The sequence below is a fragment of the Eleginops maclovinus genome, chromosome 5 (genome assembly GCF_036324505.1).
Source record: "Eleginops maclovinus isolate JMC-PN-2008 ecotype Puerto Natales chromosome 5, JC_Emac_rtc_rv5, whole genome shotgun sequence".
NCBI lineage: Eukaryota > Metazoa > Chordata > Actinopteri > Perciformes > Eleginopidae > Eleginops > Eleginops maclovinus.
Window position 1 is genome coordinate 14126304 of NC_086353.1, and position 15956 is coordinate 14142259.

A 15956-nucleotide genomic window follows, 5' to 3' on the forward strand; every position below is an offset into this window, starting at 1 on the left:
GTGTGTGTGTGTGTGTGTGTGTGTGTGTGTGTGTGTGTGTGTGTGTGTGTGTGTGTGTGTGTGTGTGTGTGTGTGTGTGTGTGTGTGTGTGTGTGTTGGAGTGAAGAAGGGAGAGAAATGCGCAGGGTGAGAAGAATGAGAGAATCGATCGGTGTGTGTGTGTGTGTGTGTGTGTGTGTGTGAGACAGGAATGGTGGAGAGACGGAGGGGTCAGCAGCTCGCTGAGGAGGTGGAGGTGAGACAGATCTGGTTTGCAAGAAAGTTCCCAGAAACTCAGTGAACCAGAACTGAACACACAGACTCGCTCAGAAGAACCGAAATAATCCAGCAGAATATAAACGCCGAGGGAAACTGTGTTTGTCTGGGAGAAGCCGGAGACCAGAGGATCAAGTACAGCTCCGGCTGTTAGCTAGGTGTGTGTGTGTGTGTGTGTGTGTGTGTGTGTGTGTGTGTGTGTGTGTGTGTGTGTGTGTGTGTGTGTGTGTGTGTGTGTGTGTGTGTGTGTGTGTGTGTGTGTGTGTGTGTGTGAGCAAGGACAACTGTTGAAGTTTAAAACTGCACCACAGTGCTACTTTTCTACTGGCGTTTTAGTCAGTGTGAGCTATAATTCAGATCAAATGTAATCAAACTTTATTTATAGCGCAATTTTCCTACACAAAAGGACCTTAAACTTAAACAACTGAAACAATAAACAGGAAACACAAACAACAGTAACCCCGACCTTCACAAGTAAATCAGAACCTCATGATTAAAAACACAACACAACAACAAAGATTCCCTCATTGATCTTTCATCACCTTCACTAGAGTCATGTTTTCATGTTCTCTCTCCGGCTGATTCCAAGCAAGTTCTAACGGGAAACTAAACAGGTGGGAGAAGTACTCAGATCTTGTACTTGAGTAAAAGTAGAAGTACCAGTATTAGGAGTACTCCGTAAAAGTAAAGTCCTGCAATCAAAAGTAAAAGTACAAAAGTATTATTATCAAAATAAACTTCAATAAGCAAAATTAAAATGAGTCATTCTGCACATTGGTCCATTTCAGAATAAAATACAGCGGAAAAAATTAGGAGACCACTCCAAATGTTTCTTAGATCTTTATCTCTATATGTATGGCAGCCATTCCAGTGTTTGTTGAGTCTCTTAAGTGGTCTCTTAATTCTTTCTGCAGCTGTATTTTATGTTTTGATTATAAATATCGATGCATTTAAAGTGTTAAGCTGGTAAAGGTGCAGCTAGTTTTAATGGCTTTGTATACTGCAGGGTAGCTGGTGAATTTACTGCAGGAGTAACTCGAGTTTCATTTAAGTGTTGATTATATTTCACATCATTAAGCCAAATCTGCAAAGTAACTAAAGCTATTAAATACATGTAGTGGAGTAACAGTACGTGATTTACCTCTGAATTGTAGTGGAGTAGAAGTACAAAGTAGAAAAACATTGAAATACTCAAGTAAAGTACCTACAATTATACTTAAGTACAGTACTTGAGTAAATGTACTTCGTTACTTTACACCACGAAAACTAACAACGTGGAACGAGTCTTACAACATTGTACTGAAGTGAGAGACATTTGTTTCGTTGGCACAAGCTTGTTCTGCCAAATGATTCGTAACTCAAGTTTAAAGATTAGAGTTTGTCAATTACTTGTCAACTATTCATTAAATCACCCAAATATTAATGGGAGAATAAAAAAGGACTGTTTACCAACATTTCTATAGACCAAAAAACTGATCAATTAATATAGAAAATAATTGACATATGAAATTAATTGTTAGTTCTATCCATATAAATATATATTTTTCATAGGTTCACTCATTTTAATTTTCTCAACCAACTTGATTGTATTTAATGAAAGCAAATTATTTGTAATAATATCATTATATCGATTTCAACCAAACTGCCAAGCCATAGCTTTGAGTACACGACGGAAACCGAAGCACATTCTTCTTTACTGTATATCAATGCGATATATTTATCAAGCAGCGGTGTGTAAGTGTGTGTTGTTGGGGGAATGATATCAGTCAGACAGTTTGGCTATTATTATTATTATTGTTATGATAATGCAACGTTTACAATGCTAATGACACATATGCCCAGTTCTGTGAGGGAAACAGTTCAGTCGATTGAGGACATTTTTTTCACCTACATAGTGACGTAACTCAGCTCTGATTCCGAAGTGAATTTAAAGATCTTTCTGGATTTGACGCACACTGTGTTATGCTTTTTATGTTTCAAAGCAGATCTTTTTCAACACTTTATTGTGTGTGAATAAATAAGCTTCATCATGATCTCTGATGCCTGTTTGATTTAGGAAGCCATGATTTGTCTGTTTGGTGCGGCAGTAAAATTATGAAAGAAATGTGGGCACAGCTGCAGCTGCACACTCCGTGCGCACACTCTCTAAACACACACACACACACACACACACACACACACACACACACACACACACACACACACACACACACATACACAGAGAGAGAGAGACATGCGCAAAGTATCACGAGTCCAGAGGAGAGAGAGGGGATCAATACAAAGACAGTGGGTCTGGTTGATATCTCCCTGTCTCTCTTTTTTCTTCTCTTCTGCTCTGTCTGTTTTCTTTTTTCTCTCCTTTTTTTCTTTTTGCCTTTCTTCCTCTCCTCTGTTATTCTCTTCCTTGTCTGCGCACACACACACACACACACACATACACACACACACGGTAATGAATACCTCAAAATCCGAGGCACGGTCTTGCTATGGCCTAGTTTTTAAGAGCTTCCAATGTCATGCAAGTAAAAAATAGACCGGCGGGAAAACAATATTGAGATTGGTGGTAACAGAACAGGATCAGTCGGGCTCCTGCGAGTGTGGCGGGTTTGGCGTGGATTTAGTCTGAAGAAGATAATCTCGACCGGCCTGTCTGTGCTCACAGGTGGCTGCGTTTGAGCTCTCCGGGGGAACGTTACACTCCTTAGTGGTGATCCGGGGGTCAGAGCACTCGGCTATAAACACTGAACAGATCACAGAACATTCACATTGTCGGTGTTGTCTTTCTAAGTGTTGTTGTTGACAGAATCATCATATCAAGCTGGATTTAGTCTGTTTCATAAATATTCACATCTCTGAAACTGTTAATCTGTGAAAAGGAGATACTGTGTGTGGAAGAGTATTTTTCCTTTCAAACAGTAAATATTTATTTTCATTCTCAACTACGAAGCTTTAAAAACTGGGAACTATAGGACCATGGTTTACCTTTATGAAGAACCTTTTTATAGCGAATATTTTCATTGCCCTAGTGGTTCAGATTGTAAAGCTGTTTTTATTGCTGTTTATATCCTCAATCCGCATTATTTGATCCTAGGTTTCACAACTGTAGCTATTTTTAACTGTATTTCATTGTAGGCTAAGTTCTTGAATTGCTACTCGATAACATTTTCAAATTTGGGTGAAAGTGAGTTACATTTGTTTAGTTAAAGCTTTTTAAATTAAATTGTTGTGGGATCAGCGCCAATTCAGTTTGTTGATTGTTACAAGTAAAAATTGAAATAATTTTCATCCTATTTTATATTCTGGTGGTTGTTTTTATTCTTGCTTCTGTTGCTATACTTGTATATGAGAGGTTGTTGCTTCCTCTCTTGGGCATTGTGGTTTAAAATGTGGTATTATTGCTCAGGGTTTACATCAGGTCCACAGGCGACAGTATTTACATCTCAGCGAAATGGCCGTGAAAATCAATAGAAGTTCCTCCAAATAATATGGAAGGAGGTGGGGGGGGGTTATCCTCTTTTGTTAAAAAAATACCTATTTTATGGATTTGTATTTAATATTCAATTATACTTTTGAGCTACTTTTCTACTTCCACATTAACCTGGAGTGTGGGCAGGAAAGATGGCAAAATGACAAATCAGTGTGTTCAATAATCTCTTTCGCTGGGCTCCTCCTGGTCAATTAGAGAAGCTCTTCTAAATCTCCATCCTACTACAGTAGATTTCACTCAAAAACAATAAAGTGCAGTTTAAGTAATCGTTGTCCAGCTGCTCAGTCTTTGTTTACGTGTTTTTCCAGCATTTTCCTCGTTAAATGGAAGGGCTAAATGCTGTTAGTATTGATCCATCAGAAGGCCATCAGCTTATTGATCCCGCTCTGACCTGATGGAAGTTTGGCCAGTGTGTTGATTGATTAAATGATAATTGCGTGTGTTTGTGTGTCCGTGTGTGTTCTCTGCAGGCGCGGCTGTGGGAGGAAAAGGAAAGGGACCCCCGTGAAAGTCTTTCTTACACACACCGAGGAAGAGTGCGTGCCTGAACGCAGCTTCAGCCCAGGTGTGTGTTTCTGTGTGTTCTGCTTGCTATATTCTCCTTGCCTGTGTGTGTCTGTGTGTGTCTGTGTGTGTCTGTGTGTGTCTGTCTTTGTATCTGTGAATCTGTGTGATTGGTATGGGGGTGGAACGTGTGCAAGTGAATGTGACCTACTTTTGTGTGTGTGTGTGTGTGTGTGTGTGTGTGTGTGTGTGTGTGTGTGTGTGTGTGTGTGTGTGTGTGTGTGTGTGTGTGTGTGTGTGTGTGTGTGTGTGTGTGTGTGTGTGTGTGTGTGTGTGTGTGTGTGTGTGTGTGTGTGCATGTGCTTGCCTATGTATGTGCTTCAAGGTTCCTCTGCGTGTGTTCTTCAGGAGATGAGGTGATGACCTTTGTTTGAGAGTGTGTGTGTGTGTGTGTGTCCATGCATACTTGTATGTAATCCTTTTACACTGACTGTTGCTCTCAGGTGATCGTAAAGAAGCAGCAGAGAACAAGCGGCTCGCGCTGGACGGCCCTTTCTACAACTCAGAGCCTGCTCCTCACCACTGGTCAGTACACATCTGTGCAGTTTTTTGAGCAGAGAAAAATATAGTTTATTTATTTAGAGACAGACAATATATTTAAGTTATTTCAGCGGATAACTAAAGACTGAATGAGCTGCTTCTCATGGGCAATACAATAAGATAACTAAGGCTAACGTGTTGTGAGCAAAACATAGATTATTTACTTGTCTATATTACCTCTATATTTTTGTTGTAAATTAAATAAAAAACATTGTTGTCTTCCTCTGAAACTTTGAAAAAATGCTCAGTTGCGACAACCTTAGTTTCTGTTACTGTGGTTAGTTTTATGATTCATGAAACAACTTATTGGACCTAGTGTGTAGACACTGCGCTACATGTTTTCTGTATTCATATCATCTCCAACATTTTATACAGGTGACAGTGTGAAAGCAGGAGAACAAATGATTTGTCTGAAGGCTACTTCTTTTATTTAGCTTTTAGACTTAGAAAATAATGATTTCTGACACTGCTGAGCAGCACTTCTGATTCCCTCATCACTCGCCAGATCTGACGGTTTTCATTTTAGCCATGTAATCAGGCTGATTTAAACCTGAGATATCAGAAAAATGTAGCTGAATATAGGAAATGTCGGCAGCCCTGTGAGGACGGGGAAAACCCTGCCCTGAAGCTCTGGCAGGAGCTGCTGTGTGGATTCTCTGTAAGGTTTACACTTCAGCTGCAGAGGATCCCCACAGCAAAGAAAGACATCATAACAATAATGCTGTTGTTCTTCTTCCTGTACCTTGATTAAGAACCACTATTGCATCAATTTGTTACCAGAGAGACGGATCTTAAAGCCTCTACCAACGTTTAACTCTACATCTGACACATGTCCCCTGCTACATACATTATGTACTCAAAGCAAAAATGATAATAAATTATAATATAAATGTATTATATAAATTAGAATATGACAACAAATAAATAAAAAGGGCTCTTTATAATAAATATGATTTAATTATTTTTATGAATAATTTCCTCAAAAAAAGGTAGCCAATTATTTTAACTAACTCACAATTTTCCAGTTCTCAATTTCAAATCTCTCAAAACAAAACAAGTATACGATAAAATGTATAACAACAAAGATCTTTGAATTAATTAACACAATTAATTATAACTAAAGAGCTAAAATAACTAGGATAAATAAATGACCTTTTTGTTGGATTAATCGCTCAAACAATTCATCAAAATAAAAACCAACTGCATATGTTGTCTGATGAAGGTCGTGAATCTGACCTTCAGTCCCCCTCCTCTCCTCCTAGTTCTCCATCAGCTCAGACTCATGACAAAGTCTCCTCCGGATCCAGGACGGGCTCCTGCTCTGCGTCTACCCCAGCCACCTCCTCAGCCCTGACCCCAGCACCGCTCCCCGCTCCGGCCCCGGCCTCCTCAGCTCAGGCCCCGTCTCTGACGCCCGCCTCTACGGCCCCGGCTGCACCGACCGCCTCCGCTCCAGCCCCGACAGCCAGCCCGTACCCCCCGTCTCCTAACTGCCGCATCCGAGAGGTCCACTGCGGTAGTCAGGTGCGACTGGTCGTCATCGCCATCCGAGACATCACCAAGGGGGAGGAGATCACTGTGGACTACAGCCTGACGGAGTGGGGGGAGAACCTGGTCAGTGCCGTCAAAGATAGACACGTGTTTCTGAGATGTGACCACGTGCATTTAAATTGTTCTTGCTGATGCATTAAGACATAGGTAGACAGCCTGAAAACCCTCTGGAGGTTCCTGTGCAGCTAGTGTAAAGAAGTTGGAGAAAATCATTTACATAAACTATCAAAACCACGTGCTGGACTCAATCCAGAAGACCTTGTGTTTCTGATCGAGCAGAGCTACATGTAAACTCTCAGTCTTATTTTTATTTTTTAACCTGAACTTATTTGCTAACTAATTTTAAGCTCAACTCTACACTTTCAATATGTCTGATCCAGAACATGCAACTTCGGCTGAAAAAAATCTCTCTTTTCTTCACCTGTCTGTCCTTCATCAGGTATAGAAATCCATTTCACACACATCATATCTCTAAGACAACTTCAGGTACACAACCATATTTTCACACATATCAGCTACATACACACACACACACACACACACACACACACACACACACACACACACACACACACACACACACACACACACACACACACACACACTAAGCAAAGCATGGGGTTACCATGGTGATGGTTGAGCTCCACTTCTCCCTCCACCTATAGTGCTTTAGCAACAGTAACCATGGTTATAAGACATCTGTTCCTTTAATGGATGTCACATCATCAGATCAATCTACCCAACTAAAAGATGATGAGAGAATCCGTTTAAGGAAATGAAATTGACAGCAGAGGCTGGAGTGAGACCTCGGCCGCTCCGTATTGTTAAATCCTAGAGTTGCAGCAGAAACGTTTTTTGGGTTTGATCTGGGTTTGATCAGTATGGACCAAATGGTGATTAAACACATGGTTGTTGAATAATGGCGCTATCGAAGTTCACATTGTTTCCCTAAAACATTTCCGTCTGCCAGCTGGTGTGAACTCCTGGGAAAATGTAGGCGGGAGTTAACGGGATGAAGGAAGTGTGACCATTGCTCAATCAAAACAGGAAGAATGGAGCACTTTGTTTCCCACCTGAGGCAGCTACCCCGTGCAGTAACTACCTCAAAGAGTGGAAATGGAGAAAAAAATGGAAATAAAATGTGTCTTGACAATGTCATACACTTATTTGAATATTGTTTAGTCCTAACATAATGATTTGCATTAAACTTGAAGCGAAGGAGAGACCCCATGCTGCTGGCAGAGGACCTGTAGACTGAGATTACTCTGAGCTGCATTATGAGTCAAATATTATATATTTGAATTTATTCTTAGCTTTTTCTGTAATGGTCTGGAAGCTGCTCAATTTGTCGTTAAATCAGTAAGCTCTGAAAAAAACCCTGAAAGCCTTCAGGTTCACTTTGACAGCTTCACCAACTACCACTTATGAACACTAGGGGGTGGAAAGTTACAGCGTTTCTATTGCTTTTTATTTATATTATTTGATCTGTATTCGAGCCTGAAGCAATGTCTAAGCTCACACTTAAGAATATCCAATCTTTTCAGGTTTGCTTTGCTTTGAGTTTGAGTCCTAAGCATCCACTGTGTTTACGACGGGCAGTGGACGGGTGTCTTCCTGCTCTTTGATTGACAGCTGAGGCTGATTGTGATAGCAAACAGTAATTATGCTGAATTTAACGTGACTGCTTTGTGTCCCGCAGAGTTTCCGTGGCACTGCGTCTCCAGCACAACACGAGTGTAACTCCGACAGTGAGAATAACAATAATATCAAAAAGGTACGAGAAATCACACTTTTCTTTAAAAGCACAGTTAGACTGACAAAACATCCATGTGACTCTTTTAAGAAGTGACAGCTATACAATGAACACTATTAAGTGACACTACCTGCTCCCGTTTAAGGAGCAGACACAGTTAGTGACCAGCCGGGGAACATAATTGAGCCTTTAACAGTTTAAGAATACTGATGTCATATTTTTCATTAGAACTTGATGTTTCATCAGTAGTTGAGAGACCAACAACCCAGCTAAAGATTTATTTAAAGTCGACTTACATTCACCAGGTGGGCAGAAACAGCTTCAAATGATGATTGTAATCTTGCTCCGTAGCTGGCTGATGTGTAAACAAGCCGATGTTACCTAACTAGTTCACCATATTTATGAATGAATTTATTTTTGTCTGCTTTGTCCAAGTAGACAAAAATAAATATCATTTAAGAAACAACTTTTCCTAGATTCAACTTGTCGATATTCATCCGAAAATAAAACTGGTGATTGTCACTCTTGTTAAAACAACAGTGTTTGGAGGTCAACTAAACTACATTTATTTATGTTTATCAATAATAATAATGCATTTCATGTCTATAGCACACTTTCAAAACACCGTCTCAAGGTGCTTCACAATGAGTGAGAAAAAAAAGAGAAAGGAGACAAATAAAATACGTTTAAAAACTAAAACAAAACAAACTAGGCAGCTTTGTTTTAAAAAGAGAAAGAGAAAGGTTAAGCGCATAAAAGGTAAAAATATATAATAAAGGACAACGTTTATTGATAGACTATTTTAAATGTAGTGAATACATGCATTGCATTTGATAACTAATACTGCCGAGCCGCTTCTCCCAACTATTATTCCCTATCAGTGTGCGGAAAGAAACTGATTCTGAACAGGACAAGCAGAATATCAGTGAGTAGATGTAGACGCGGTTGTAATGCGCCTGCAGGACGCCACCTGTCTGGATGTGGGTGGACAACACTTATGTTGGACTCAACATAATCATTATAATAAAGTTTACTCCGCCTGCTCCAGATATTGTTTTATTATGTGTGATAATGATTCAAGATATCATCAGCTTTAACTCATTCATCGTGAAGCAGCATACAGTAACCTGCTTATGCTGTCTGACTCTCTTGCCGGTGATTTATTTTTGCTTATTGCTTTAAAATGAAACAACTCTCCCGACTGCGCATCTAATTACACTCATCCAGTTTGGTGCATGGTGGGTAGTTGGTTTAAAGATCCCGGTGGTTTGCAGTGACCGCTGTGGTAATCAGGGAGCGGAATGCAGGAGCCCAAATCTGGATTCAAATAATAAAAAGAAAATGTATTAAAAAGTATTTTATCATATAATTTTATAAGTGTTGCGCTGAACAAGCTATTAATACTTAAAAATGCCTCTGGACATCAGGTGACATGTTCTTCTTTTCACTTCCCTGTCTGTGTCTCTCTCTTCCAGGAGGATGAGCCCCTCCTGCTGTCAGTCCAGCATCGGCAGCAGCAGCAGGAGTATGTCACCCCCTCATGGTCTCTCTCCCCCTCCTCCTCCCCCATCTCCCACTCTGACGGCAGTGACTCGGACGCTGCAGAAGAAGACAACGCCAGCCCCCGCGGCCGGGCACAACAGCGTCGCAAGAAACGGCGCAACACCCCTTCAAAGAAAAGGACCCCCCATCGGACGCCGCCTGGGCGGTCTTCGCTGGTTTCGCCCAACAGCATTCCTCACAACCGTCCGCTTTCTTCATCCCACCCTCCAGTGCAGTCCTCCCCTCCCCCCTCCTCCTCCTCTTCTGCTAAGTCTGTGTTCAAAGCTCCGGCTCCACACGGCGCTAACACCAAAGGCATCAGCAGCGCAATCGCCCCCCGAGCAGGCGTGTCCATAGACGCCATGCGCCAAACCTGCGAGCACTGTGGACGTCACTTCCGCTCCCTAGGTCGCCACCTGGATAAACACCATGCCCACCAACCAGAAGTGTGCTCCGCCCTGGTGGAGCGCTACACACAGATGCCCCGTCTGCATCCACAGAGCACAAACTCTCCCACCGCTCACACACACTCTCCGCCGGACTCATTGTCTCCCCCGGGCGAAAGACAGAGCCGCAGTTCAGATCTTCCGCAGACTGGCGTCCAGGACCTCTCCATGCCTCCGCCCACTCTCACAACAGCCGACCAATCCCCTGCCTCCTCTGGGAGGAACTCCACCCCTCCTTTGCTGACTCCTCCACCAGGACAGAGCGCCGTTCCGGTGTCGGTGCTGAAGAGAAGCCCCCCCCCCGTGGCTGTGACGCAGTCCAGGAAGGGAGCAATGAGAAGGATGAAAACAGAAAGACAGGAGGAGGGAGAAGTAGAGGAGGATGGAGATGATGACGATGTGGAGGTTGTGGAGATAAAGACGCCTAAAGAGGAAGAGGAGGAGGAGGAGGATCTTGAGGTGGTGTGCCCTCAGCACTTCAGCAGAAATTTGGCCAAAGACATTGAGCCACCAAAGGAAGAGGAAGAGGAGGAGGAGGAGGAGGAAGAGGAGAATGGAGTGATGGAGGTGGAAGATGAAAGTGGGGCAGAGGATAAGGACAAGGACTTGCTGAGGTAACTTTATATCTTTTCCTGCTTAGTGAGCAAATCTGTAGGGTTATTATTTCCAGTGTTTATTATCCATAAATCACGTTGTTTATAAAATGAGTTGTCCAGCCGACAGAAATATATTTTACTATCATGTTTTAGGAAAAAACCCATCAAATTCTCATATTTGAGATGCTTAAAGTAGTGACTGTTTACATTTTGGCTTATAAAGGTTATATTTGAATTATTAGAATAGTTGCAGATAATGTCATCAAAATGGTCATGAAAATAATTGTTATTTGCACAGAAATCCTCTAAAATGTCCCCTCTAATACTTGCCAGACTCTGATGACTGTAGGATACTGTAACAAAGCCATTCAGTTGTTCTACGGTATTATTAACTAACACTTCAAGAATGAATACACTCATTTTCCCCATGTCTCTTCCTCCAGTGGATCCGGACGTCACCACATGCTACCCCTCCTCTCATCCCTGTCCTCTCTGGTGCTGTACCTCCGTCGGCTGCAGCACTCGGCCTTCTTGTCCCTGTCCCGGCAGCTGCAGTCGGCCGAGGCCTGGCGCCTTCTGTGCCACTCCAGCCTGGCTCTCCTCATCCTGTACAACCGCCGGCGTGAGTGTGAGGTCTCCAAGCTGTCCATCACAGAATATCGCGCTCGCATCACTCCCCAGTGCCCGGTCCCTGTCCCACCGGGCGCCCCTCCTGCTCTCACTCCGTTAGAGGCCTCCCTGTCCCCCTTCGAGCGCCTGGTGCTTCCCCACCTCCCTAGAGTCGGGGTCCAGGGTAAACGAGGACGAGTCCAGCCCCTAATCCTCCCGCCTCACTGCGAGCCCTGCTTGGAGCTCCTCCTGCAGACACGGCAGGATGTGGGAGTCGACCCCGCAAACCCGTATGTCTTCGCCAGGCCTTACCACTCCCCTGCCACGCCACTGCGAGGTACTGACCTGCTCCGCAGCCTCGCCCGCTCAAGTGGCACCCGCAACCCCCGTGCCCTGACCCAGACCAGGGTTCGCCGGCAGGTAGCCATACTGACGCAGCTGCTGCTGCTGGGAGAAGGAGAGGAGCCAGGGCAGCCCGGGGGCAGCGCTGTGGAGAGGCTGGAGCACTTCCTGGAGAGGGAGTACCATGTGACACAGAACTGTGCTGGAATTGGACAAGACCCAGGCCTGATGGGCAGAGTGGGCAGAGTGGTGCTGTGCGGAGAGAGAGATGGAGTCCTTTTCAGAGGAATGAGCCTGAACCACATCTGCCTGGAACTGGACGGTGAGTTTTCAAACTAAGTGAATGTGTTTCTGTATCATCCCTCCTTTCATGGTGTCAAACATCCCCCCGCTGGAAGAGGATCGCAACCTGTCTTCCAGTTTTTGAGGATGTTTCTGTGTGAAGCTGTGTGTTTAGGAACCAGCAGAGTAATGACAGATCTGTCTCCTACCTTCTTGCCTCCTCTTTGCAGTCATGTCGGGAAACTCTGCAGACTCGTACTCGGAGGGAGAGTCTGAAGGGGAGCAGATTAAGGAGAAGCCCGAGGTACCCCCACCTGCCCCTGCCCCTGCTCCTGCTCCCACCCCTACACCTACCCTTCTGTACGTCAGGAAGGGCAAGAACAATGGGCGGGTGGGACGACCGAAGAAGCTGAAGAACAGCCAGCTAGCCCTTCCACCTCCTCCACCTCCCTCCACACAGCACAGTCGAGGCTCAGGACAGGCCAAATCAGGTTAGTTAAGGTTTTAATAACAGGTGTAGTTGCACAACTTACCACAATAAAGGGATGTTAATGAATAAAAAGTGCATGTGAGATTTAAATGTACAGTCCATTTATGTAACCGCAAAAAAGGAAAAAAAAGAATCAACAAAAATGTTAATGTTGAAAAAAGTGGAAAAGAATAGAGTAATATAGTTTTTATGACACACTACACTTAGATTTTTATATCACTTTATTTATTACTAATTACTATTGCTATTCTTTTTTTAGTCAAATGAAATACTTAAGTCAAGGTCAAATGGCGATGGTATGCAAGTCGTAAGTGTAATAGGGAACTGATCATCCATGTTGGAATCTAAAAAGCACAAGAAGTTATTTTGAACGCCGTGTCTTACATATTTGTGGGGGTCAATGATATCAGGTATCACTTCCATCGTGTTGAATCAGAGAAGCTGTTACATTTCCTCTCATCTCCTCTGTGTAGGAAAGCGAGGCGTCCTGAAGCGTCCCTGGTCAGAGGCGGAGCGTGCTGCTGTCGAGGAGCACCTGACCCAAAACATCACGGAGCTCCGGGTCCCCGCAAAGGCTGACTGTGAGCGCTGCCTGCAGCAGTGCCCCCTGCTGGTCAGCAACCACCGCGACTGGAGAGCCATCAAGTTCTATTGCCACAATCGCATCCAGCTGCTGAAGAAAAACCAGCGTCGGGAAAACGAGCCCCTGCCCCTCACTGTCTGCTGAGGGGGGGAGAATGTTCGGGGGAAGGAAATAGCCCGAGGTCGGGGGCAGCTAATCAAAGCAGATACTCAAATGGTACCCTTCTGCCCAGGAAATGCACTAGTCTTGAGAGGACGGTCCTAAATCTTTCACTTATCGTAGCCTGGTTTGTTTCGGACACTGATTTTAATTTGACACGTGATGGCGCTTTTCATTTGAGCCACAAAAGAACAGAAATCTGAATTCATTTTTTTGCTGCTCTACTTTAAGGTCTTAAAAAATGACACTAGAGTCTTCACGATGCTCCCGGTATGAGGGTCAAAAGCGGAGCACTATGACGGGTCCCGTTTGGGACTTTCGTTGGGGAACTTCAGAGACCATGACATCGGCCGGAGCTGGTGATTTGTTGTACATGGACAATTTCTTTCTCTCCTTCCAAAACGCATACACTGAACTGAAATGTAAACAGAGGAGGCAGTGGAGCCCTACAGTGTTGTTGAACGTCGTGAAGTAGCATTAGTGTTTCACTCGGAGACGTTAATAGGACAGACGGCCCGTGCTTGGGCCACATGTTTCTTAATAGTGGCTATATAACTAGAGTAGGCAATACTACTGCTAAGACTAACCATATCTTATTATACAACTGACTGTAGTCTGACAATGGTTTTTATTATATTTGGACCATCATTTAGATGTGAGGTACTCGTGGAGGATTGAATTGCTCCATTGCAGTTGCTATGAAGTTTAAACTTAAAGTGAAATTCAAGATTTCATGAGAGAGACAATTAAACGGCCGCAGAATGTTGTGAAGTTACTTTTGGATACCTAAGATGTTTTGTTAAACCACAGATCCAGAAACATGAGGACTGTTTGGAAACCTGTTGAGGAACGTTCTTTTCTTGTTTCCTTTTTGTCTTTTTTCTGCCTGTTGCACATTTGTTATTCAAAGCAGTAAAGAAGGTGCTATAGGCCAATAAGCTGGATATCACTTTATATGTAGAGAGGAGATTTCCCATGGTTGTGTTAGAAGTTTATTAAAAAGTGGGCATTTATCACAGAAGTGATTTTTCTGTCTCCACAGTTGTTGCATTGTTAATGTTGTCTGTTCCAATCAGCTAGAGCTCCTCCTCTCCCAGCCACACTACACGGTTTGCAGCTCCACCACATTTTGGGTTTATCTTCTGTGTCGCTTAAAATCTGTTTCCCATCGGACGTAAACCTCCATGAAACCTAGAAGACAGATACTTGAAGTTATTTAAACCTTTTGCAGACTCGTTTGTTCTTTCTTGCTCTAGCCTTGCCAGTTACATTGTACATAACAAATATATTATCATTATGCTAACTGGTTGTCTGTGCTAGACGATGTAGCTTTTTTCATTTCTGAGTTATTGCTATCTGTAAATAAGCCTGTTTGTAAATAATTCTCAGAGAAACAAAGAAAAAACACAATGTATGACATGCCTTGGTTAATGTGTTATGTTTTTTCTTTTTTTATAAGTCTTATAAAAATGTAAAGCTCTACGTTTTGTGCTGTGGTTCTTTATTTCAATGCCCTTTTCACCCAAAAGGTATTCATTCACAGTTTGAAATGGTGTAGTGACTTGAATCCGAATCAGCAATCCATTACTTGTCCCCCAACAGAGAACTGTACAACAGATAAAGTGAGGAGATAAATGACTGAGTATGTACACGTTATTAATAACACAATATGTAAAAAACAACTAGCAGCATGCACACCATGATAATAAACGTGACATTGCAGGAGGGTACTTGCATTTATATTGAACAGTTTTATATTTTCAGATCGTGTTATTGCACATCAGGGCTCTTCCAGTCTTTGTATGTGGGGGGGTCTACCAGGGGCCGGTGTGGTTGTACAGCCTGACCGCCGCAGGAGGGAAGGACCTGCGACATCTCTCCTCGAGACACCGCGGGTCATGCAGCCTGTCGCTGAAAGAGCTGCTCAGTGCGGATTGGGTGTCCTGGAGGGGGTGGGATGAATTGTCCAATAATGACAGCTTTGCCATCGCTCTCCTGTCCCCCACCACCTCCACAGAGGGCTCCCCAGGACAGAGCTGGCTATCTTAACCAGTCTGTTAAGTCTTTTCCTGTCAGCAGCCGAGATGCTGCAGCCTCAGCAGACCACACCATAAAAGATGGCTGACTCATAGAAGGTCTGCGGGTGCCCCCTGCAACCCAAATGACCCCAGTCTTCTTGTAATGAATCACTTGCATGTTTAGAATTATTGTTACTGAAAAGTTACTATTAATGGCCAGAAACCCACCAGATACTGTACCGTGTTTTTTTTTAAATCACGCATGCAGTTCACTGTAAAGCCACTTAGTGGAGGTGTTGATTCATAAACCATGAACAAGACCAGTTCTGAGAATACTGATTCCTGGTACAGTGATAGATGTTCAGGTTTATAAATAATGGATGTGCTACAGTATACTGTATGTAGATAACTGTGAATCATCTTTAGATATGCATTCTGAGAAAGCAGCACAATGTTATTCAGCTCCATGTTGCTTCCTATATCCCCAGACCTCCCAGCTCAGTGTCGGATGAGGTTATAATATAGCAATATAGGATAAGATACAAGTTTGAATTATTCCTCACACAAGAAGCATAATTGTTACAGGAGCTTAAGAGCATAATAACAAAACAAAAGGGAATAAAGTAAACAATTAAAAAGGGAAACTAAATAAATAAAGCCATGTGCCTATATACAAATTCCACAAGAGAAAAATAAAAACAACAGCTATACACATATGTAAACATTTCTGCTACATAAG

At 43.0% G+C, this 15956-nt stretch overlaps 1 protein-coding gene across 1 annotated transcript in view; it reads left to right on the forward strand.

Annotated features, from left to right (window-relative positions):
• The window catches only part of si:dkey-117m1.4 (serine/arginine repetitive matrix protein 1), an 18943-nt gene extending 4262 nt beyond the window's left edge, over window positions 1-14681 (forward strand). The window contains exons 2-9 of the mRNA XM_063884770.1: window positions 4213-4307; window positions 4750-4831; window positions 6109-6460; window positions 8097-8171; window positions 9626-10752; window positions 11178-12007; window positions 12198-12458; window positions 12931-14681. Of these exons, the coding sequence (XP_063740840.1) occupies window positions 4213-4307; window positions 4750-4831; window positions 6109-6460; window positions 8097-8171; window positions 9626-10752; window positions 11178-12007; window positions 12198-12458; window positions 12931-13184 (3076 nt within the window). The 3' untranslated portion in view covers window positions 13185-14681. The remainder of the gene's footprint in view (window positions 1-4212; window positions 4308-4749; window positions 4832-6108; window positions 6461-8096; window positions 8172-9625; window positions 10753-11177; window positions 12008-12197; window positions 12459-12930) is intronic.
• The last annotated feature ends 1275 nt before the right edge of the window (window positions 14682-15956 follow it).